Source organism: Epinephelus fuscoguttatus, linkage group LG22 (genome assembly GCF_011397635.1).
Source record: "Epinephelus fuscoguttatus linkage group LG22, E.fuscoguttatus.final_Chr_v1".
Classification (NCBI taxonomy): Eukaryota; Metazoa; Chordata; class Actinopteri; order Perciformes; family Serranidae; genus Epinephelus; species Epinephelus fuscoguttatus.
Genome location: NC_064773.1, coordinates 21,208,053 through 21,229,937, shown reverse-complemented (window position 1 = coordinate 21,229,937; position 21,885 = coordinate 21,208,053). Strand labels below are relative to the sequence as shown.

At 41.0% G+C, this 21,885-nt stretch overlaps 3 protein-coding genes across 12 annotated transcripts in view; 2 read left to right on the top strand and 1 right to left on the bottom strand.

The window, feature by feature from the left end:
• Window positions 1–7,276, top strand: part of LOC125882499 (lymphoid-restricted membrane protein) — a 49,667-nt gene extending 42,391 nt beyond the window's left edge. Inside the window, exons 33-39 of one of the 6 annotated variants that reach the window (XM_049566205.1) lie at window positions 1,335–1,375; window positions 1,503–1,571; window positions 2,027–2,085; window positions 2,336–2,434; window positions 4,676–4,804; window positions 6,149–6,303; window positions 7,082–7,276. In XM_049566205.1, the coding sequence (XP_049422162.1) occupies window positions 1,335–1,375; window positions 1,503–1,571; window positions 2,027–2,085; window positions 2,336–2,434; window positions 4,676–4,804; window positions 6,149–6,303; window positions 7,082–7,224 (695 nt within the window). In that variant the 3' untranslated portion in view covers window positions 7,225–7,276. Of the gene's footprint in view, window positions 1–1,334; window positions 1,391–1,502; window positions 1,572–2,026; window positions 2,086–2,335; window positions 2,435–4,675; window positions 4,805–5,515; window positions 5,543–6,148; window positions 6,304–7,081 lie in introns of all 6 variants that reach the window. The other 5 variants (XM_049566207.1, XM_049566204.1, XM_049566209.1 and 2 more) reach the window with 5 other exon arrangements.
• A 963-nt stretch (window positions 7,277–8,239) lies between these two features.
• dnai7 (dynein axonemal intermediate chain 7) lies at window positions 8,240–15,549 on the bottom strand. 2 transcript variants are annotated; one of them, XM_049566211.1, is made up of 17 exons: window positions 15,522–15,549; window positions 14,311–14,328; window positions 13,999–14,086; window positions 13,667–13,755; window positions 13,444–13,548; window positions 13,103–13,240; window positions 12,878–13,012; window positions 12,603–12,706; window positions 12,260–12,418; window positions 11,984–12,143; window positions 11,815–11,905; window positions 11,457–11,623; window positions 11,216–11,375; window positions 10,793–11,007; window positions 10,536–10,694; window positions 8,625–8,738; window positions 8,240–8,527 (listed from the first exon to the last, which is right to left on the bottom strand). In XM_049566211.1, exons 1-17 carry the CDS (start codon window positions 15,522–15,524, stop codon window positions 8,252–8,254), a joined length of 2,181 nt encoding a protein of 726 aa, XP_049422168.1. In that variant the 5' UTR covers window positions 15,525–15,549; the 3' UTR covers window positions 8,240–8,251. The 2 variants fall into 2 exon arrangements, with proteins under 2 accessions (XP_049422168.1, XP_049422169.1); XM_049566212.1 differs by lacking the exon at window positions 14,311–14,328 and having other exon boundaries at window positions 15,522–15,546.
• A 36-nt stretch (window positions 15,550–15,585) lies between these two features.
• Window positions 15,586–18,109, top strand: lyrm5a (LYR motif containing 5a). Of its 4 annotated transcripts, none has more exons than XM_049566215.1 (3): window positions 15,586–15,722; window positions 15,973–16,042; window positions 16,130–18,109. In XM_049566215.1, exons 2-3 carry the CDS (start codon window positions 15,998–16,000, stop codon window positions 16,340–16,342), a joined length of 258 nt encoding a protein of 85 aa, XP_049422172.1. In that variant the 5' UTR covers window positions 15,586–15,722; window positions 15,973–15,997; the 3' UTR covers window positions 16,343–18,109. The 4 variants fall into 4 exon arrangements, with proteins under 4 accessions (XP_049422172.1, XP_049422174.1, XP_049422176.1 ...); XM_049566217.1 differs by having other exon boundaries at window positions 15,590–15,695; XM_049566219.1 differs by having other exon boundaries at window positions 15,600–15,695; window positions 15,970–16,042.
• The last annotated feature ends 3,776 nt before the right edge of the window (window positions 18,110–21,885 follow it).

The following is a 21,885-nucleotide window of genomic DNA, read 5'->3' as shown; positions in this document are numbered from 1 at the left end:
ACTTCTGGACCTTCTGTACTTTGTAAAACTGGGGTAGGCTGTAGCTCAGGAGGTAGAGCTGTCGTCTGCCAGTTGGAAGGTTGGTGGTTTCAATCCCCTACATGTCAAAGTGTCCTTGGGAAAGATAATAAACCCCAAATTGCTGTGAGTGTACGTGAATGATTATCTGATGAGCAGGTGGAGCATTGTATGGTAGCCTTGGCCACCAGTGTAGGAAAGTGTGTGTGAATGGGTTGAATGGTGCCTGTAGTGTAAAGTGCTTTGAGTCTAAGACTAGAAGAGAGCTAAACCTTTTACCATTCCAGTACTGATTTTACCACTTATGTACTTCTTTGTTCTGATATTCAGGATCTTGACTTGTGAACTTAAAGTTTCTCTTCTGGCATTTTAAACTCAAAATAATTACACATTTGTGTAATTACATGTCTCAAAATGGCGTAGACCTAACTCAACACCTTTGCCTAATTTAGTATGCACAGACGAAGTAGTATGCAAATAAGTCCCAGTCTCTATACCCAACCACCCTTCAGCCACCTTAGACTCTGCTCATCAACCACACAAACCTCTGCTTGTAAACATTTGGAGATAACATGAACCTTTGGCTTGACTACATAAACAAGAAGCTAATTATGTGTTGCTAATGTTAGATAAATCTTGTACCTGATCGACAGCGCTGACAAGTTGAAGTGAAAGTAAAAAATTAGCTTGCTTGACAGGTGGCTACACCTGCTTCTCCTCTGATGTCCCTTGTTTCACCCCTTGTAGATACATTATTAAAAAGCTAATACAATATAACTTGTCATCAGACATAGCTGATGGGGTCGGAGACTGTATTTCAGCCAGTGTGTTCCACCTCTCCACACAGACTGTTCACCTGCTGTTCAAACGTGATTGGTCAGCACCACTCAGACTACAAACGGAAACCAGAATGCAATCTTGTCCCGTCGCCTACATATGCAGAATCTGTTTATAGAAATTACTCATGATATGTCTCGTAGCATATAAAAAACACCATATGGACATGTTTACATGGTTAGAAAAACTTGAGCTTGAAACTTGATGTGCTAATAGTAAGAAACTATAAGCAAATACACTAAAATTTCTCTCTAGAACTAAACAAAGAAAAGAAAAAGCTGATGGATATTTGAATGCAGGTTTATAATTTTCTTTAGCTGTGGTTATTGTAGAACCTCCATATAACAGTGTCTGGCTCAATATAGTAACAAACCCATATCACCCATACTGTACTGTATGCATGTGTGTATACTGTATGTATGTTCAGTGATGACACACACAAACAATGTTTAAAGTAACTATACTTTTCCTCTTTCCAGATGACTTCCGTGGCAAGAAGCAGAACACACAGTACTACAAGGTCAGCGGCATTAAGGTCACATATGATCTCTTCATCTCCTTATTCAGGACTGATTTTTGCTATATGTGTTTGTAAAGTTCATCTGTGTATTTGTTTTCTCCTCTTTTTCCTTTTCCTCCCCAAACAGTCGTCATCCCGGCGGGTCAGCATAGCAGCAATCCCCCGCTCTGGTGGAGGCAACATGCACTTTGACATGGTGAGGACGATGCTGCCATCGCTTTTATCCAACCAGAGAGATCAGAACAGATCATGTGGCATGCCCTTTGGTTTGAGACAGTCAGCCAGTGGGCTTTTTACACTCTTAACACAGCAAAGCCAATCCAAAGCTTGCTTCTCTAGAAAGCTTCCTGCAATCTGAGTGCAGATTGCACCCTAAGGTCGATGGAAAGTTAAAAAAAAATCTTCCCAAAAGCGTCCACAGTGTATTTTCAGGAATAAATTGATTGCTGCCTCCGTAAATAGATATTCACTTTTTAAACTGTAAATAAAACTTATGTTTTTGTCATTGTTTTAAATGCTACAATTTGTATGTTCTGTGTTCAGTGTGAAGCCTCAAACCATGGTGAGGCTAAATGCATGCAAAATGTAACACATGTTTTAGTATGATGGAAAATGGATCATGACTGACATTGTTTGATTTTCCCTCCACAGTCCAAAACACAAGACTGCACAGACGCTGAAGCGGAGAGACTGACCAGGCGATCTCCATGGTAGGTATTTGTATTTGTGTGTGTTAATGCCTGGATTGTAATATGTAGAGTGACATGAACATAATGTAGTCTGTATGTGAAAGGGAGGTGTGCTTAGATTAACAGTAAGGGATACTGTGTAAATTACTCAGCCTGTTTCTGGTGTGCAGGAAGCTACTGGCTTTCCTTCTCAAGCCATCAAAGCTTGCTGTAACATGTCATGAGGGTTGTTGTTGTTGTTATGCCCCTTTGTGATAACGATGGTTTCCAGGAATGTGGCAGGGAAGAGTGGTGCGCGCCCCCCACTAAAGCGCTTTGTTAGCTCTGCGGCCTGGGTTGACACTGAAGAGCCCTCTCTCATGATGAAGGGGTAAGACATGCCAAGAAGAAGGGTAGACGCTAGAATGTACTCACCGAGGACCAACAAACTGCGCAGGTGTCAACGCTTGGGCTTCAACACAACTCAACAGTTATTTGACCATTGCTACGACACGACATTTGAGTAAATAAATGAGGTCAAATGCAGCAATACATGAAGACATGACTCATCTTATAAGTAATGAGATATAACCCTAAACCAAGCCTCTCTGTAAAGGAACAGTGTGTAGGATTTAGGGGGATTTCTTGCTACCTAGCGATAAGACTTTCAGATTGCAACCAGCCTAATCTTCTCTCAGTGAAAATTCTGTCAGTGTTGGCCTCCTCTTCTCCAAGACAAACAAACCTGGTGACAGAATAGAGCAGTTTCTTGTTTAAAAATCAGTGTTTTTCGGAAGCTCAAGTCGCAGAGCAGCTTCTTTGGTGGCTGACGCGCAAACGACCCTGTCTAGAACCAGTGTTCGGTTAATCCTTTCTGGGCTGCGTTAGAAACATGGTGATGCAACACAGCAATCTCCGTAGGCTACACAAGGACTTGTTCCCTAATGGCTCATGCTAAGATAACAAAAGCACAACAATTCTGATTTTCAGTTGATTATACACTAAAGCAGTGTTTCTAAATGATCTGTGGTAAACTTCCCTCCATCTTACCTAGATCTCAAGCTCCCCTTCAAGCGAAACTCTGTCGGATGACATGGATGATGCAAAATGGGTCATCTGGCAGAGGTTCACTGGCTCTCCCGAGTTGTTGCTTCAACTACAGGCTGCACCTCTGCTTTTTCGTATTGCCTGCCACCCTGGACTCAAAGAGTATAGACGCAGATCAAGACCCAGAGTTGCCCCTCTCTCACTCTCAGACCAAAAATCAAATATAAATCAAGGTTATGTTACTGTGTTGCCTATTCCTCACCTAAAATGTTTTCAGTAACGTATTTTAGTGCACTGTTTAGCTGTAATAGTGAGAGTTTTTGAAACAGTAAGTGGGCGCCATACTGTAACACATAATAGTTTGTTGCCAGCCGTCCGCCATTGTTTCAAATGGACAAGTTTGCACAACGGCACCCACCAGCAGGAGCATTTATTGGTCCAGTATGGCGGTGGCAGTGCACTCTTGAGCAAAAGTGAATGCCTGCTTTCTCTGATCATGTAACAACAATTTCAAAGTATTTGTATCTTTCTACTGCACTGACAGCCCAGTTTTATGAAAAGACCAAATCCTATGCACTGAACCTTTAACCTAATCCTTTATTGCTAGCTACCTAAGCTAGTGACATGCTAACTAAGGTGTTGACACTTGCGCAGTAGGTCATTTTTGTTTGGGGACTACATTCCAGCATCTGCCAAGAAGAGGGGAACCACGCTGGCTGCGTCGCACAAGTATTTTCACAGTGGCCCCAGATGCATAAAGATGGCAGCTTTCTGGTGTGACATCATTACCATCGGTGTGACAGTGAAAAACACTGGGAGCGTTCAGTCCATCCAGTTTTGTTGTGGTCAGGTTTACATCTCTCCAAATCACTTTGCAATGGGTGTTGTGTGGAAGTAAAAAGCAGTGTAATGCAGCACTAATACGAGGAAAAGATTAAGTACAATTAAATAACAAATCTGAAAGTTTGAAAGAGAATATTTTAGTTGCTATTATCTCTAACTGAGAGGGTGAAGCTTAGACTGCTTGAACAAACTCAAACAACATGTTATCCTTTGAGACAAAAATAAGTGATGATGACGTCCAACCACACAGCAGCCATCTTTCATGCATCTGGTCCCTCCTTGCATGGGAAAGTGTTTATCAGAGGCCAACATCATTTTTTGACATTTTCCAAAGCCATCACCTTTTTTTTCTTTGTGCATTCATAAAAAGTAAAGAGGCTGGGTTGACTTGTTTCTTTCTTTTTTGTTTTTATTGGCATCATGTTGCTTTCAAATGTTTGGATGAGGACAGTAGAATTTGTTCTATTTAACTAGCTAAGTCAAAATTTCTTTAAATGCTCTCCAAATATCTGAAAGGTTGTGAAACGGCTTTGTGGTGATATATTGGAGCATGAATGTTGAGTTGCTGGGCATGCATTGTTATATTGCAGGGGTCTCTAAATATATCTTTGTGTTCAGCAGGAGAGCATCTGTTGGCTGCATATGCATGACGTGCATGTGTGCATGTGCACATACAGTACCTGTATTTGAATGTGCAACTGAACAGTGTGTTTGTGAATGCCTGACCCACGCGTGCCCACAGGACGGCGTACGACAACACCGACTGCCAGTCGGAGGACGAGCAGAAGGAGGAGCCGGTAGCAGAGAGGAGGAGGTCCAGTCTCAGTGAGCTGGGCAGCAAACTCACCTCCCTCATTCTGCCCCTCAAGACGTTAGTCCAACCAAACACCCACTTCTAGCCTACTGCAGCACCACTTTCTGCGAGAAAAGCTAAGAGGCTAGCTACATAGTGGAAGACTTCATCATTTAGCTCCACTGAGGTTCCAGTAGCTGCGAACAGAAAGTTTTGTTCTCTGGAGACTTCAATGTCAAGGATTTCCTACATACAGGCTGAATTATTTTTCTGTAACTTGTAGTAGCAAGAAGAAAATTATGTCTCATTTAATATGAGATTAACACTTATATGTAACATGAGTATGGAACCTCCTAAGTGATGAAGCTCTTTCATTATATGGGTCTGTGCTGGACTAGCTTCCTCTTTGCTGCAGGGGCTCAGTGGCTTTTAATCATGTTAACAATGTTTTCACTGGAAGGGCCAGAAATGAACAATTTTACTTGCTGTACACTGTCTTGAGATCAGTGTTTGTCGGTGTGACATAAGCTTTGTGATTTGTGTTTCATGCATGGATCTCAAGCTCTTGATTTGCAGCTAACAAAGACAACTAATTCATCTTTACTCACCTTGGTCTTGTGTGTGTGTGTGTGTGATTTACTAACATGTTCAGCCACCTTGATGATTTAATGTGCTGCTACACTTGGACCATTTTCTTTATTTTTATGGGGCAACTGAGTAATTTGTGCAAACAGATCATGTGTTTTTCTGAACTGTCCTTTCCTCTTTTCTTCCCTCCACATTGCTCAGGAGTCAGGATGAGCTGTTTGTAATGCTGTAAGTGTGTAGGGAGGAGAGTCCAAGGTGGAAGTGCTTCTGGACTCTATCCCTATCCCAAAAAATTAAAAAAAAAAAAAAAAAAATGCACGCAAAAGGCCTGTGTTTATCAAGTAGGAGTGCCAATCAAAAGCCACTTAGAACCTCACAGTGACTCTCTTAATGACTGTTAAGTGATTTGAAGCGGCACTCCTACTGCTGACAGACTCCAGGCCAAAATTGACGGCTGCCTTTCCCTCACCAGTCGATGCTCGAATCCACCTCCATGCCAACTGCTATTAACTGCCGCTGACAGCTTTTTCATTACGCTGATGTTGTGAATGGTTTTGCATCTTTGAAACCGTTTGAGACAGGTGGTAAAAACGCACTTCATCAAAGCCAACTCTAGATTGCATCAAGCTGCAGCTAATTCACTGCCTGCCACTCATTGCATTAGCTACCACAAATGACATACAATTTCTGTGATTTTATTCTCTTTCCTGTGAGTCATTTTTGGTAACTTACTCAATCTCTTGCTTGATATTGGATCACTTTTTAAGGTCTCTCATGCCTTATTTTCTATCCATCATGTGGTAACATTTTATTCTCTCTGGTTGCCCCCTCCAGCCCGAGCCCTTCCTCCAGCCCTACGTCCACAGACCCAGGAATGGCCCAGTCTTTTTCCAACAGTCTGACCTCCTCCAGGGCGGCCGCAGCAGCAGCAGTAGCCAGAGGCGGCAGAGGTCTCTGGCTTTGGTTGGCGATGGTGGTGGTGCTAGCAGGTACACCTAGTTTCTCTATAGTACTTATTTTAGGGTGATTCTTTTCTTATAGACCAGTGGTCTTCAGTGTTTTTCAGGCCAAGGACCCACTACTATATTTATTGTATAAAACTGAGGCGTACTTGATATAATTCGTTGAATATTTTCTTCTTTGCGCTTGCCTGTAGCTGCTAAATCAGTAGCAGTTGTAGCATTGCTAGGTGCATTACAGCTTATTGGCCAATATCTTTCAATAGCATATCAATTTTAGCTAATGGCAGCCCCCCTGCAGTAACTCTGAGGACCCCCCGTTGAAGATCCAGATTATAGACTGTATATAAAGATGAACAACACAGCTCCACTTCCTCCAACTGTACAAAAACAAAGCCAAAATACCCCGGATATGGCCGCTGCCATCTTGCACTGGTGACTTCATTTGGATTAAGAGTCTGAGCAGTAGTAATTTGTCGCCATTTTGTTCCCGCCCATACACCTGTCTGACCAATCGCAAGCAGCACCATTGATCGTGAGCACGTAGACTGGCAGACTGGCACACCTAGCAGTCAATCGTGATGTGAAACCCCTTTTTATAGCATCAAATGACTAATTAAACCAAACTTAAAAGAAAAATTAACACTTTTGACCTGAGAGCTGTCATGCCATCCATCTTTATTATACAGTCTATGTCATCTACTTGGATTTAACAACAGTAGAAACAAACTATACTGATTAAAGCTTGAACAAACTTTCGTTTGCTTCTTATTCTATGTTGTGGTAAATATCCATGGTTCACCTGCAGCTCTCCTGGCGCTGCTGGCCAGCCTGGTGATGCAGCCAGCGGTAGATGCAGCCCCTGTGGGGACCGGGGACTCCTGGATGACCATCCAGCAGCTGCTGTGGCCCTACACAGGGCTCCGGCATAACGGACAGCCCCCCGTCTAGCCCCTGAGACCCGGGGTGGATGGTGCTACCGCCCATCAGCCCTCTGAAGAAACGATCTGTGCACTGGGGTGATGATGAAGAAAGTACAGTGTACCACGACTGAGCGGAGGCTGTTGGGATGTTTACTGGTGCCTGAAGATTTCCAAAACAAGACTCGCATTGATAGCACAGGCCAGGCCTCAGGGGATAGTTAACCCTATGGAGGATTTTATGCATCACATCACGTTTGCTAAACTAGTTAGTCTTTGAGTGTGTGTGTGTATGCGTGTCTGTTTTAAGAGATGAAGCAGTAACGTGGTTGGAAACCAGTGTCCCTTTACGGCGGGCTGCTCAACATCCTGAACACATCACGATGCAGTTTTCTTGTCAGCGCTGCTGGCAATTGTCGACGCGGACCTAACGCAATCTGTCAAATCAGCTTCATCAGTCATCACAGCTGGTGCATAGATGACCAATCATGTCACAACTTCATCTGAATGACAGCACTGATTCACCAAGTCACACAATGGGCCTCTGTGCAGTTTTCCATTGACAAACATCATGGACGATGGCTTTTTAAACACATTTCATGCACTTGAGGAAATAAAGGACAATCAGCCTTTTTATTGGAATTTTGCAGAGGACATTTTATAACTTAAGTCTATAACACTGGTAATAAAACTTTGATTTTAAGTGTTTTAAAATTTTTGAAATATATATTTATGAGTTTCTTAGTTTTGAGTGGGGATATGTGAATAACTGTTTATTTTTGTTAAGTTATAATTCTACATTGTTACAGTTTTAACACCAAAGGGTTTTTTATGTTTCTCTGTGTTCTTGCTGTGGTTGTCACCGTTTTCAACTTCATAGTCTTTTTTTTTTTTTTTTTTTTATGTTCCAAAGAAGATGTGTGAAACTTTGCACAAATAAAGTAGCCAATTCTACAGTAGGAGACGTGTCTTCTTATGTGCATCCAAATGTTGATTTCAAATTCTGGGGTTAAAAAAGTATTGAATTTAAATGCAACCCCAGGTTAATTTCACACAGGTTATGAATACATGAGGGGTCTGGTGGCACAGAGCAGGCTCTGTACTGTATCAACGTACATGTAATTACATTCTCTGGTCCTGACTATACCATCAGGGCTCATGTTGTCCTCAAGCATGTGGATGAAGGCGGAGTGAAACTCGCTTCCTGAGTAATGCTCTGGAGAGAAGGCTTCACTCTTCTCTGTCATCTCCAGCTTCTGACTCCTTTGAGCACCCAGCAGGTAGAGACTCCATGAGCCCTTAGGCACCGGGTCAGGGCCATGGTGCTCACACACCTGGCAGAGGAGAGGGGCAAAAACTATCAGGGCATTCCATGTTGGGAGAAAAAAGGGAGCATGCTAGATATTATGATCTGTGTGTGAGGGAGAGTACCTGCATGACTAGATGCTCAGCTCCACATTTAGCATTCCACTTGCTCCATGAGAACGCGCAGGCAGAGGCAAAGAGGGCCATCTGTTCGTAGGCAGCATGTTCTGTAAGTGGGTCCTGAAGAGGAGAGGAACCACACGGCACATTTATAACACTGGAAACTGGTGGACTGCAGTCTGGTGATACACAAGTATAAGCTGAAAAGGTAAATCAGAGAAAGTGTTGCAGATTGATAAAAAGATATCATTATCAATATCTGAGTACACTCTTTCAAAGAGCAATGGGCTTTTAAATCTTAGGAATATTCAGACATTGGAGAGTGAAACTCTGACAGAAAGCAGACGAGAACAGAAGCAGCACGACAAGAATTGACAGCATCTCGTGTGTCATATTCTTGTCTTTTTCTCTTCATTCAGCGTAGATACTGTGGAAAAAAAATTCTTGTACACTGTGGCCAAGTATTATAATGGTTGAGACAGCCCTGCTGTTTAAAATGTTGACATTCTTATCGAAATAAACGCACATGTAAACGCAAGGCCGACTACGTACAATATGTGGACGTGGTCGCACTGACCTTGATAAGTCGATAGCATAATTATTTTGACAGGCCCACTCAGGTTTACATAATTTATTGTGAGCAGGTTGTTTAGATGGAGGTAATTCTGTAGCTGATCCAGGCTGAATTATTATCTGCTCCATAGTGTTGATTCGCTTAAGCTAAGGAAATGGTTTTTTTTTTTTCATTTTCCAATCTCCTCTTTTAAATGTGAACAACAATCCAGGCATGGTGCTACTTGCCTCTCCTAAAGAAACACAGATCTGTTTTTTTTAAAGAGCCATGCTAGCAGCATGGAGACAGCAATACCAGTTGGCTGATCCAGACTAAAATACCTCAACAGCTGTTAGATGGATCATCATGGTGTTGTTGTACACACATTAATGATCCACAGAGGATGAATCATATTGAGTTTGGTGAGTTTGGTTTCATCTAGTTTTTGCTTTTGACTGAAATTCCAACAGCTATGGGAAGGATTTTAATGAAACAGATATTCCCTTCCCCTCAGTATAATTTTGATCAACTTTGATGGTCCCTTAAATTTTCATTTAGCACCATCATCAGGCCAGAATTTTAATTTGTCTAGTATTTTGGTTGATCACCAAATGAACCATCTTGGAAAGCTTATAACGTTGTAGGGCACAAATGAAGTCTACACACTGTTTGGTTCCAAATAACAAGTTTGTTTTCTTCTTAAAGGCATTTTTTTTTTCTTTTTTAAGGTAAAGTTTTGATCCACAAAATTCAGGATTAGCAAGCAGATGTCAGCATGCTAACCAGGGCTGGGTATTGGTGCTCAGTATCTTTAAGGTATTGACCAAAATAATCCAATACCTGCGTTGGATCAATTTTGTACCCAGATCTAGAAAAAAACGACCCTTTGTATGGTTTTGCTTGCAACCTACGACAACAGCTACAACCCATTCAGTCTGTGGTGTGGTGAGGTTGAGCACGGTGCAGTCGATGGAGTTGGCAGTTCAGATGCCAAGATGCCACCAAAACCTTTAAAAGTATGGCTGTACTACACGCCACTCCATTCACATGATTGGTGTTGAATAAAGTACTCTATTGGTATCAGTATCGCTTCAAAGGTACTGGTATTGGTAATGGTATCAAAAATTTTTTTACCCTACGCAACCCGAATGCAAACACACTAAAATAAGATGAACATGGTAAATATGTCATCTCTCACTTCCTGTTGCTTTTACAGGATATTTGGATACAAGCTAAACTCTATTCTGCAACAATGGTTTGCCCATTTAACACAGAATTAAAAACATATAAAGCTAAACCTGCATCAAATCTAATACTGTATCTCTAGTATCTATTCTTAAAGCCAACAAGGAGAAGATGCACACCTTGCCACAGGTGCTGACGTATTTCTCCGTGTACTCATTCACAAAGATGTTGATCCCTGAGTTGAGCATGGCTCTCTGGAGGGCGGGGCCACTCATCCACTTCCCCAACAGGTGAGAGAGACCTTTCTCTTGCTCCGAATGCAACATACACTGATTACCCTGTAGGTGAAATGGACACAAACACAAATTAAACAGTCAAGTTACATCTACTAATTTATTTTTCTGTTATGTGCGTACAGAACTTTCCAGTCGCTTACCTGGATGGTGATACTAAGGTCAATGAGTGCCCCGTTGATGGTGAAAAGAGCCGAGTCTTGCCCCAGTGGCCTGAGCTCCCAGCTCTGGAAGGGAAGGTTGGCGTACGTTTCCTGCATCAGCACAAAGGCCTGGAAGGAGTCCATCTTGAAGGAGATTTTGGCCTCTGCCTCATCATAAGACACGTCAGTGATGCCGTCCATCCTCCACTGCTTCACTGGATGAAAAAAACAATTACAATGTCCATGAGTATATTATAGCATATTAGGGGGGACAAAGTCAGAGACGAGATTGAGACAGTTTGGACATGAGCAAAGAAGAGCTGTTGGTGTATCTAGAGAAGGAGGATGCTGACGATGGAGCTGCCAGGTAAAAGATGTGCTGCATATATAGTATTATACATCATATGTTTCTGCGTGACCTACCTGCAGCATCCCAACGAGCCACTTGGGGTGCTTCCAAGAAGACAACAGAGTCAGGCAGCATCACAGACACACCAACAGGAGGGCAGGTAAGAGTGTCATTGTCCTCCAAGTGAGCTTTCTCCATAGGGTAGGGGAACACCTGCAGCCCTTTTTTCAACACCTGGAAAAACATGGATAGTGATGTGTGAGGTCAACTATGTGAGGGTGTGAGCAGCAAACACTGAAACCCTTTTCTATGCACCTGTCTAATTTTCCAGCCATTGACGTAGTGGGCTTGTGGTGGCAGGTGAAACACATCATAGAAGAAGACCCCGCCCAGAGGTGTGAGCTGCATTAAGTCCACCACCTGGACACTCTCACCACGGTCCATCACTGTCAGCTGCACTGACGGAGAAGTCAAGTCCCTAGCTGAAGAGAAAAAGAGAATCGTCCATCTTATAAAACATTATTAACTCAGATTTAGTTGTTGTCTGGTGTTAGTCCATGTATTAAAAGACCTGTCAGTTACTCTGAGTGACAGCAGGTTGCCATGCTGTGTGGTGCTGCTCTCTTTTTGTTTACATTTGGAGTGACAAGAAGTGTCAGGCTGGGCATCTTACCACCGAGCGCCTCCATCTGTGTCTGGATCTGGCTCCCTCGGCCTCCTGCAGGCTGGGCACTGGTTCTCGTCGACTGTTGACTGGCTGCACTCTTGAGTGAGATACACACTCAATAACAATATAAACTGCACACTGAATCTAGTAACCTAGATCAGTATTCTTTCTTTACCTTCATCCCTTCAGAACCATGCGTTGACTGCACCTCCTCGTCCACTCTCTGCTCCTGCTGCTGCACCCTGTCATCGTCCCTCACCTCTCCCTCTGCTTTTGTCTCCCCCTGCTCAGGTTCGTCTACGTCTGCTGGAACCTCCTCACCTCCTGCAAGCGACCTGGGACCCAACAGATGAGGCAAGAACACAGAGTTAAGGGAGTGTGGTTAGTATTAGCAGCATTTTAAGTATTCCTAGTAGTATTAGCAGACGTAAAAGCACCAACAGATGAGTACCTGTGGCTGGGTGAGCGTATTTTCAGGCGTGCCATCATGGCCAGCAAAGACAGGTGGTCATAACGTGTGTGGAGGATCCGTACGGCAATACTGCTCACAGCCAGCTGTTTAGGAAGCTCAAAGCCCAGGCCTGTCTCCTCAAAGTTAAAACCTTTAAACCTGAATCGATCCGATAAAAAGACAGAAAGACAAATACTAGATGCTTGAGCTTCCTGTTAAATATGAATGTACCAAACACAGTGTTGTGAGCTGCGATGGCCACCTCCTATGAGAGTTCTGGAGATGCTGCAGACTGTCACATTTAACCCAGATAATCTATCAGTGCCAGTTTTCCTCCACAAACCTTGGACTCTTGTTGAGGTTGGCCCACAGACACAGCGTAACGTTGTCATCTTTGACCACGGTCTGCATGTTGCCTGTTTCGGTGTCGGCGTTCTCACTGGCACTCTATGACCAGGTAGACACACCACACAGTAAACAAGAATGTTTCCAACACTCTGCTTTCAACTTTGCAAATCACTAAGAGCAACCCATGCACACAATAATATACCATTTTATTATTATATAGCACTTTTGATATACACCAAGTGAGCACAAGTACAACTATGATTCTTATACCTTGAGGATCTCCTCAGTGGCGAGGTCATGTTTCGAGTGGATTAGCTGCTGCAAATCTATGAGACCCTCCTGGTACTTCTGGCCCTCTTGAGGATCTGTAGCATCTCTGAGCAGCACCTCCAGCTCCTCCATCAGCTATAAGGGACAACATTTATGTATCTATTTATAAAATGGGCTTTTAATCAATTAATCAATAAGGAATAAATGGACTCCAGTTATACAGACCTGTAGAGCGGAGTAACACTGCCTGAGCACGAGCGTGATGTTGACCTCTGGGTCGTCTCTCCATAAGCTGATATATGTGTTAACATCCCGCTGTACTTCTGGGTCTGGTGCACCATCACAACGCATGTACCTCTCCCACTGGATACAAACAACATTATGTTTGTTAATATCATTATTTTTATATCAACAACATAGTTTTGTTTTCCCATGACTGTGTATGGATCCAAAAAAAGTCTTATTTGCAGTGTTTGCTTAGGAAAAACTGATCACTGGTAACAATACATGTGTTGTCCTTTTTTTAATGTGCAGTCTCCCTTTCACAAAGACAGGAACATACACACCTTGGCTTTCTCCACAGCATCAGCTTTCCATTTGGTTACTGCAGTATGATTCTCCTCCAGTAGATGGCGGAGTCTGTTCAGCTCATCTTCTCTGCGCTCTCGATCCTGTCAGCAAAAGCATGCCCGTGAACATCTGCTGTGTGTTTCCATTTCATCAGTTTGGGTTTGTTTAAACCTGAATTCATCCTCATGATTGTTATAATATGCCATAGGGACATTTTACCTTTAACTCGAGCCTTTTTGTCTCCTTCTCCTTTTTCTCTCTTTCCAATCTTTCCTGCTCGTCTTTCTCTGCCTGCAGCTGGGCTTCCTCTATAACACAAAAAAGCACATATGATGTGCATACCGTACAAAACACATACCCTTAAACTGCAGGAGTCATGTTAATTCCTGAGCAGTGACTGGCAGAGGCTCAAACAGATTATCAAACACATTACTTTCATCAGTACTCTGCAAACTCTCATGCCTCACACTAACCGGCATGAATGCCATTGTTTCCAACAAATACCTAATTTTTGCTACGGTTAGATTAACAGACACAGATATCTGGATTACCTTCTTCTCGCAGCCTCCTCTCCTCCTCCTCCTCCTCCTGCTGCTGCTTGGCCTTCTGGGCCTTGGTAGGCTTACGGCCCTTGGATGACTTGAAACCAAGAAAACATTATAAATGAGTGGTTAACCTGGACAACTCACTACTACAAGTGTGACTAGAGAAGGGTTCATTACTGAGGTGAACAGTGGGTAAACACAGTGACGAGTGTGTTGGCTGGTATTCTCTATGCCTGGCTGCAAATATCTTCAACTACATACCTGTTATAATCAGATTAATGCAGAACTCTAAATGTGCTGACTGACATTTGCTCATACCTTTCTTTTCTTGGGTGGCTATCAGTCACAGGAGAAAATACAGAGAGAAAGTTAAAGAAGGTTTAAAACATGCATTCAAGGCACAGGGGAAAAATAGTTAGAAAATTAAGGAAAAATAACATCAAAATTAAGGAATCATCCTGCTAAGGGACTGTTTGTTACTTATGAGAGGGGAGGGAGTAGTGCAAAAAGGGGGAGGCATGTCAAATATTTTCTAAGCACTGCGGAAGGACTAATGTTTTTTATTTTGGTTTAGGGGAGGAGCATACAATGGCTGTTTGTGTATTTATTTTACCGCCAATTTTTAAAGAAAGAAAAATTGCCACATTTGCACCATTTATTACATTAACAAAACTTTATACATGTATAGTAGAATTTAGAGAAAGACCTATGGAGACGGGGTAGGTCAGGGTTGAGGATTGATCAAAAGGTGCAGGTGTATATGTGTTATCTTTATCATAACTGTAGCGCTGTGTTATATAAGGTATGATGTTTCATACTCACTCACAGTTTTTGTTTCAATTTTTTGTTACTCTGTTTTGCTTATATAACTGTGTCATTGCCCCGATATCTACATGTGTTGTGATATTGACAGCAATTATTTGTTAATGTATACATAGCAAGAAACTGAAAAAAAGAAAGAAAAAAAAAGAACAGTCCTTAAACACATTGTTTGACGAAAGCTTCCATCAAAAAAAAAAACAAAAAAAAAAAAACATAACCAAATCAAAGCTTAAAATAATGCTATTTCGTCCACATCACTTTATTTTACATGTCTCATATAACATTTTCGGTGGAAAAAAAAAACAAGGCTTTCTTCAACTCCAGGATTGTTATCTTTGACTTATAATTTTCAAACATCAAAACATGATGACCGGTCATGAATTTTTCCTAAGTCACTCAGGGATGTTCAAGGAAAAATATTTGTGGCTTTAGGAAGGGTAAAAAACAAACAAAGTCACACCCCAGCTACTCCCCTTCTCTGATAAGTACAGAACAGTCCCTAACGCTAGCTTGAAAGCAATGCAGTATAACGTTAGCAGTGTTGTAACGTTATCCTTTAAGTTGTTAGGTTGACTTTAGTCTTACTTTCTAGGTTTTGTAACGATGCTATAGTTAATACTGTCAAACCCTGTGCTTTAAACTATTTGAATATAACATTGGTACACGGCCAAACGGGTAATTTATTCGAAAACTTTGTAAAAACTCACCATTTTGTAACTAAAAAGCCCTGCGTGTCCAGGTAACCATAGAAACACTTACGCATGCGCGGTTATCTGTTATTATTTGCGACATAACGGAACGCCATACGACTGTGTGTAAGCTGAGCGGTTAACAGGAAGGACAAAGAAAGGGAGAGGTCTCTTCAGTGTCACGTCGCTTTTGTAAATATACCCAACAAATGAACACATGTAAATATGAATGTACTGTTTAACATGGCTGTTCGTAGAGTGTGTGTAGGTGCTAAATGCTAACTAACAAGCTAGCTGTTCAGCTGTAGCTAGCCAGCTCCAGAGTGGGTTGATAAGCAACTGTTGTCTTAATGGCTCTGGCTAATTATAATGGTTGACTGGCTTCTGTTATCTTTCAGTAACATTCACTAAATGCTCCTGTTTCTGCTGTCATTGTCACCTCAGTTAATACTTTGCTTTGTTTCAGCAGTGTGACAGACCACCTCGTTTCTGACATGGCCAACCCTTTAAAGGGTGAGGTCATTAGGCTTTACAAAACAGTAAGTGATCTACACACACTTGGCACACAGGGTTCAGTTGTTTCCTGTGCTGTGTTTGAATATAATGTCTTTCTCATCCTCCAAAAGCTGCTGTATCTTGGCCGTGAGTACCCCCAGGGAGCAGCTTACTTCAGAGAGCGCCTCAAGTCAGCTTTCATGAAGAATAAAGACGTGACAGACCCTGAGAAGATCAAAAAGCTGGTGGCCCGTGGCGACCATGTCATCAAGGAACTGGAGGCTCTTTATTTTCTCAGGAAATACAGAGCCATGAAGAAGAGGTATTATGACCCAGAGCCGTAATCACACACACACCGGCAGCTGAATTGTCCTGCAGGCTGTGAGACAAGTACACAAAATGTTCTAATATTTGTCATATTATGCAACAGTGTGTTACTTTCACACCTCAGTTAATGAGATGCAGCTCACTTCACATGCTGTTCACTCTGCAGAGATGAGAAACTCCCAGCAGTTGCCCATACAGTATATGAAAAACAGACTCAGCTTGCCTCACAAAGAAAATTGAAGGAAGTGCCAGAAAATGTCCACAATGAAGCTGTTACAGAATGTGCTTTGTATTTATGTTTTAAAATCCCCAACACTGTACATAGCGTAAGTTAATATCTCATTCAGAACAGATCCAAACTGTGAAAGCCAAGGTGTCAGACTGACTGAATCATTTTGTACAATGTATATCCTATTTCAGTGTGTATATATTTATAAATACATGGTCAAACTTCTTGAAGAGTGAATGTACCTAACTATGTATCAGTGCACTATTAGATAGATAACAAACAGAATTTTAAAACAGTGATGCCCTGTGTTATAATAAATATGAAATCACAGCACTGTTCTTCAACAACTTAACTCCTCTACTGCCATTTCTTTTATGAGATTACATCATAAATATATTTGTTCTTTTGTATCACAAACTTCTCACAAGATTTTTTTCGCAAAATGTTCATTTAAATTTTCAAGCCAGAAGGTCTGCAAATCCCCAATTTTCTTTATATTCCAATTTTCCACTTTTTAACCTCTTCTTTGGAGGAGTGCCTTCATAAAACCTTAGAAAAACGTGTGTAAAATGTTTATTTCCTGTGACATTATCTACTTTAAATTTGGTTTAGGTAAGGCTGTATCACGCTATGGTCTCATTGTGTTTTCCAGCTAATAAGTTGCAGTTATGGTCATCTGCAGGCAGTCAGTGTGTTCAGTCGACTATTACTCAATGACATGAGCACTCACAGTGATTCTGACTGTTGGCGAAAAAACATCAGAGTGTTACATTTCAGATGAGACTAGGAATGTGCTCATGCTCCAAGTGGTTCAACAACAGCTTTCAATTTACTAAAGGGCGTTTTTTGGGGAATTTTACAGGGATGGGATGAGTCTTATTTAAGGCAAGTAACAAAGCAGAACATGAATCAGAACATACCTGATCATAATCTAACTCAGGGCTGTCAAACAGACGTCCGGTGGGCCAGAACTGGCCACCATAGGGTCCAATCCAGCCCACTAGATGACTAGACTAAGAGGTGCCAGGTTTCAGGAGCAAGTTCAATAATGTATTGCCTTATTGATGTAAAATTCTTCTTCAGAGGGTTTTCCCACCCTGACCAGAACACAGTTCTCTGACATAACAATGAATACTTACTGTGACCATGTTTAAAGGTACTGAACATATTGCAAAATATTGTCAATCAGCAGCTTCAATACAAAAGAATCTATATCAGGAAATGTATTGATAAATGCACATGTAATGACTGTATGTATGTAGTGTGTAAATAGACTGACTGAATGTGGAAAAACTGAGACACACTGTTGAAACTGCACTTATTTTTCTTTAGATATCTTGGGCTGTTTGTCTGTTTTGTAAAAGCATGAATGTCTACAGAATGTGCTTATAATTCTTAACACACAAAAAAACCCCAGAAAATATTGGAACTGATGTTACTTATAGGGTATTGTGCGATGGTTTTATTGGTCTGGCCCATCTGAGATCAAACTGGGCTGTATGTGGACCATGTTACTAATAACTAAAGTGTAATATTAAAATCTGGATAGAAGTGATCCACAATGCTGATGTGATGTCACAATAATCTTATACAGCTGTTCCACATCTTAATTTGAACTTCTTTTAAATTCACATTGCCCTTATTTCAGCTGCAGATGCCAAATATTGCAAGTGATATCAAACCAGTAAAGTAATTTTGGTCCAGTTTCTTTCATACTTAAATGGTCTCTTGCTCTCACAATATTATGAGTGAATCATTCCTCACATACAGCCATACACTTATTTCCCGTCTTGGGGCTGTGGTTTGGTTGAGGCTTAAGTGGTCAGTGACAGAGGTCGGCTCATCTCAGGAGGAGGGGATCACACCTCACACAAAATCTGACAAAGCTTCTCATAGAGAAATAGAACATTAAATAACCTAAATTCCCCTCACAATGAAACAGGTTTGGTTACTGCATATTCCATAGTTTTGGTCCCAAGGTTGGTTCAGTTTGTACCAACATGTTGCACCTGGAGTACTGGATACCGTATTATTCCAAAACATCAGGCAGATTTGTTAAACTGCATAACATGAGGAAAATATGCAATATGCCATAATGCTGAATATTGCAATAATGATATTACTTACGATAAATAAACAGATATTAAAGTGTAATCAGTTCTGCCTTTCTGCTGCTTTCAGTGTGCTGCTAAAATATAACAAATGGCTTGTTGAATTAACAAAATAAAAGGACATTTTTATACAGCATTCTTTTCCAGCTTCCAGCTGCTGTAATGAAACAGTTTAATTGTGAATAGCCCAAACAACATCATTCTTTCATAAATCTGTCTATGTAGTACCGTCATTACTGCACCATCCAGCTTTACTGGAACACATCAATATACACCACAGCCTTCAGACCACCCTGTAAAAATGTAGACCACAATCAGGTGTTATAATAATACCTCTATTTAAAGCCAGGTATCAAAGTAAACCTCAACTGATCAGGTGAATTCACTTAGCAAAGTAGGTTTAGGTGCCTTTGTGTGAGGTGTACATCTTTAGTTGACTGAAACCAACATAGTTTCATTTAAAGATCAATGATGATTCCAGTGTAGAGGATTTGTGGCAAAGAGAGACAAGTAGTACAGATATAATAAAAAAAAAAAACAAAACCTTAAGGTGTCAGATTTGTGGTTTGACCCACAGAGGTCAAAGCCTTGTCATTATTAAGAGGTTTCTTACTCACTGGACAATAACAGTTCAGAGACATGGAATAGACAGAAGAATACAACATAAAGGCTGTAATGCTGTTATTGTACATCAGAGTTGTGTTCAATTCAAATCAGGAAGGAATTTTGAAGTCAGAATCCCAGAAGTTTTATCAAAGCTGACAAATATTTTTCTAGCATTATATTTGATTTTAAGTCACTTTTTAAAAAAAAAAAAAAAACCTGACCACTGGTTTCACTTTACTCATGAACACTAACAGAAAATATCAAAACTCCACTCCATGGTAAAAGTCCCACATCAGTTTAATGATAAAATATTTTTCTCACTGGGGTTCCCCATTGCTTGGTCCCCTACTTTTTATGGAAGGTAAGATATTTTATACACTGTATATTTGTTATCCTTCATCCACCATTGCTCATATCTCTTAGTTGATAATCTCTGCTCCTGAGCCAATCTAGAGTACCCCACGATCTCCACAAATTACATTCTACATTAATGGATGGATTACTGAATGGGCCTACAGGGCACAGGCCCAGGGGACAAAAGTGTCAGGACCCCCTGGCCTTCACCTGCAAAATATCTGTCAAATAAACGTGCTGACAAAGAAGAGACTCAAATGTACACAAAGACACATAAAACAATTTTCAAAGACACATAATGACCAAAAAGGAACCACAAAATGACTACAAAGCAAAACAGCTGCAAAAGGACTCACAACAGTTCAGACAACGGGCAAAACAACCACAAAAAGACACAAAATCAATACGAAGATACTCAAAATGACTACATAAGCAACCACAGATGCAAAAAAAACCTACAGAGAGACATAGAATGACCCTAAAAGCAACAAAACCACAGAGAGGTGCATAATGACTACAGAGACATGCAATAAACAAGAAGAGGCTAAACATCTATAAAGTCTGTGTGTCTTGCTCCTATGTAGGAGAGGTGATGGAGCTTTCTATGTGTCTCTGCCAAGGGGCCTATTGTGTCATAATTCGCCTATGTCTACAACCCACCCTCTTTATTTCTATTATAATTTACCTCTTAATTTAACCAGGTCTTTGGAAAGAGAATGAACATATTCCTACTGCAAAACATCTTAGAACCACATACTCACCAAACCACACTCACCTCATAAGCTCTGGTGATGGTGAGCCAGTAATAGTCAGGGAGACAGACCTCACATGTGGCCACTATTGTCACTGCATTATAGAGACCCACAGTGGTACACCTACAGATCTGGGGTGTTTGCAGTTAACAAATAATGAGTAATACTCAACAGTTTAGGCTAAAATTAAAGCTACTTTGTGACAGAAAGCATTCAGCTTTCATTCAGGTGCAAACAGGCTGGTGAAAACGTCTCACCCCATTGATGAAGGTTTTTCTTATTAAATAAAAGCATACAGTAGGCTGGATCAGAAACATAATGACCTGTCAGGAGGAGAATAGTTTTTCATTTGGCCCCCAGTTGGGTTGTCCAGCACTACAGTGGCTAACAAGTATCTAGCGGTCAGGGACAGGGAGACAGGCCGAGCTGTCAGACTGTGGTACCTTGTTAGGAAGCCCCCAGAGCTTCCCCATCCCCTGTTCACCCAGGTGTAGTAGACCCACTGCCAGCAGACGCCACCAGCATTAGAGGCAACACCAGAAGGTCTGCTGCCACAAGGGAGCCAGCTACCAGACATACCTGACATTTTGGTAAAGTCAGACCAAAACTTAAAATGAATGAGTCGTTCCTCATCATTTTTTCACTCAACACTGAAGAACAGTAAAACAGCCATGACACCATTCATCTTCTAAATGTGTAAGTTTGTATGTGTTTGTGTACACACACATATGACAGATGACTAAAGAGGTATTAAATAAATGTATAGATAAATACAGTAATAAATAAAAATGTAAATAAATGTATAAAGAAATACAGAATAAAAAATACCTAAATGAATACCTGCTGAAATAGATACAGAAATAAAAGCTTTAGACAAATGTTAGGACCTCCTACTTTATTGACATACAGACACATAAATGCATAAATAAATAAATGTAGGTGTACAAAAATCAGAAATAAATTAAACATATATTTATTTATATATTATATTTATTTATTGTTCTGTTTAAATATCAGCTTATATTTATGATTTTATTTATTTTTATGCCTCCGTGTTGGCAATAGCCATGGCTGAAAGCATTATGTTTTTGGGTTGTCCATCCATACGTCTGCCCCATTCTCTTGAATGTGATATCTCAAGAACAGATTGAGGGATTTTTTTTTATTTTTTATTTTATTTTTTTTTTTTTTTCCCCTCAAATTTGGCACAAATGTCCACTTGGACGCAACAGTGAACTGATTAGTTTTTGGTGGTCAAAGGTCAAGGTCACTCTGACCTTATCTGTCTCATTCTTGTGAACATGATAGCTCAAGAATGCCTTGAGAAATTTCTTCAAATTTGGCACAAACATTTACTTGGAGTAGAGGATGAACTGATTAGATTTTGGGCTTTGAGGGTCAAAGGTCAAGGTCACTATGACCTAACATCCATCTCATTCTTGTGAATGTAATATCTCAGCTTGAGGGATTTGTTTTTCAAATTTGGCACAAACGTTAACTTTGACTCA

Bases quoted from the DNA above. Each gene is read 5' to 3' on its own strand.
- lyrm5a (XM_049566215.1), top strand. From the start codon at position 15,998: ATGGCCAACCCTTTAAAGGGTGAGGTCATTAGGCTTTACAAAACA. The intron at 16,043-16,129 runs GTAAGTGATCTA...ATCCTCCAAAAG, and splicing joins TCATTAGGCTTTACAAAACA to CTGCTGTATCTTGGCCGTGA.
- dnai7 (XM_049566211.1), bottom strand. The intron at 11,624-11,814 runs GTAAGATGCCCA...TTTTCTCTTCAG, and splicing joins ACAGATGGAGGCGCTCGGTG to CTAGGGACTTGACTTCTCCG. The intron at 8,739-10,535 runs GTGTGCATCTTC...TCTCCTCTTCAG, and splicing joins ACGTCAGCACCTGTGGCAAG to GACCCACTTACAGAACATGC.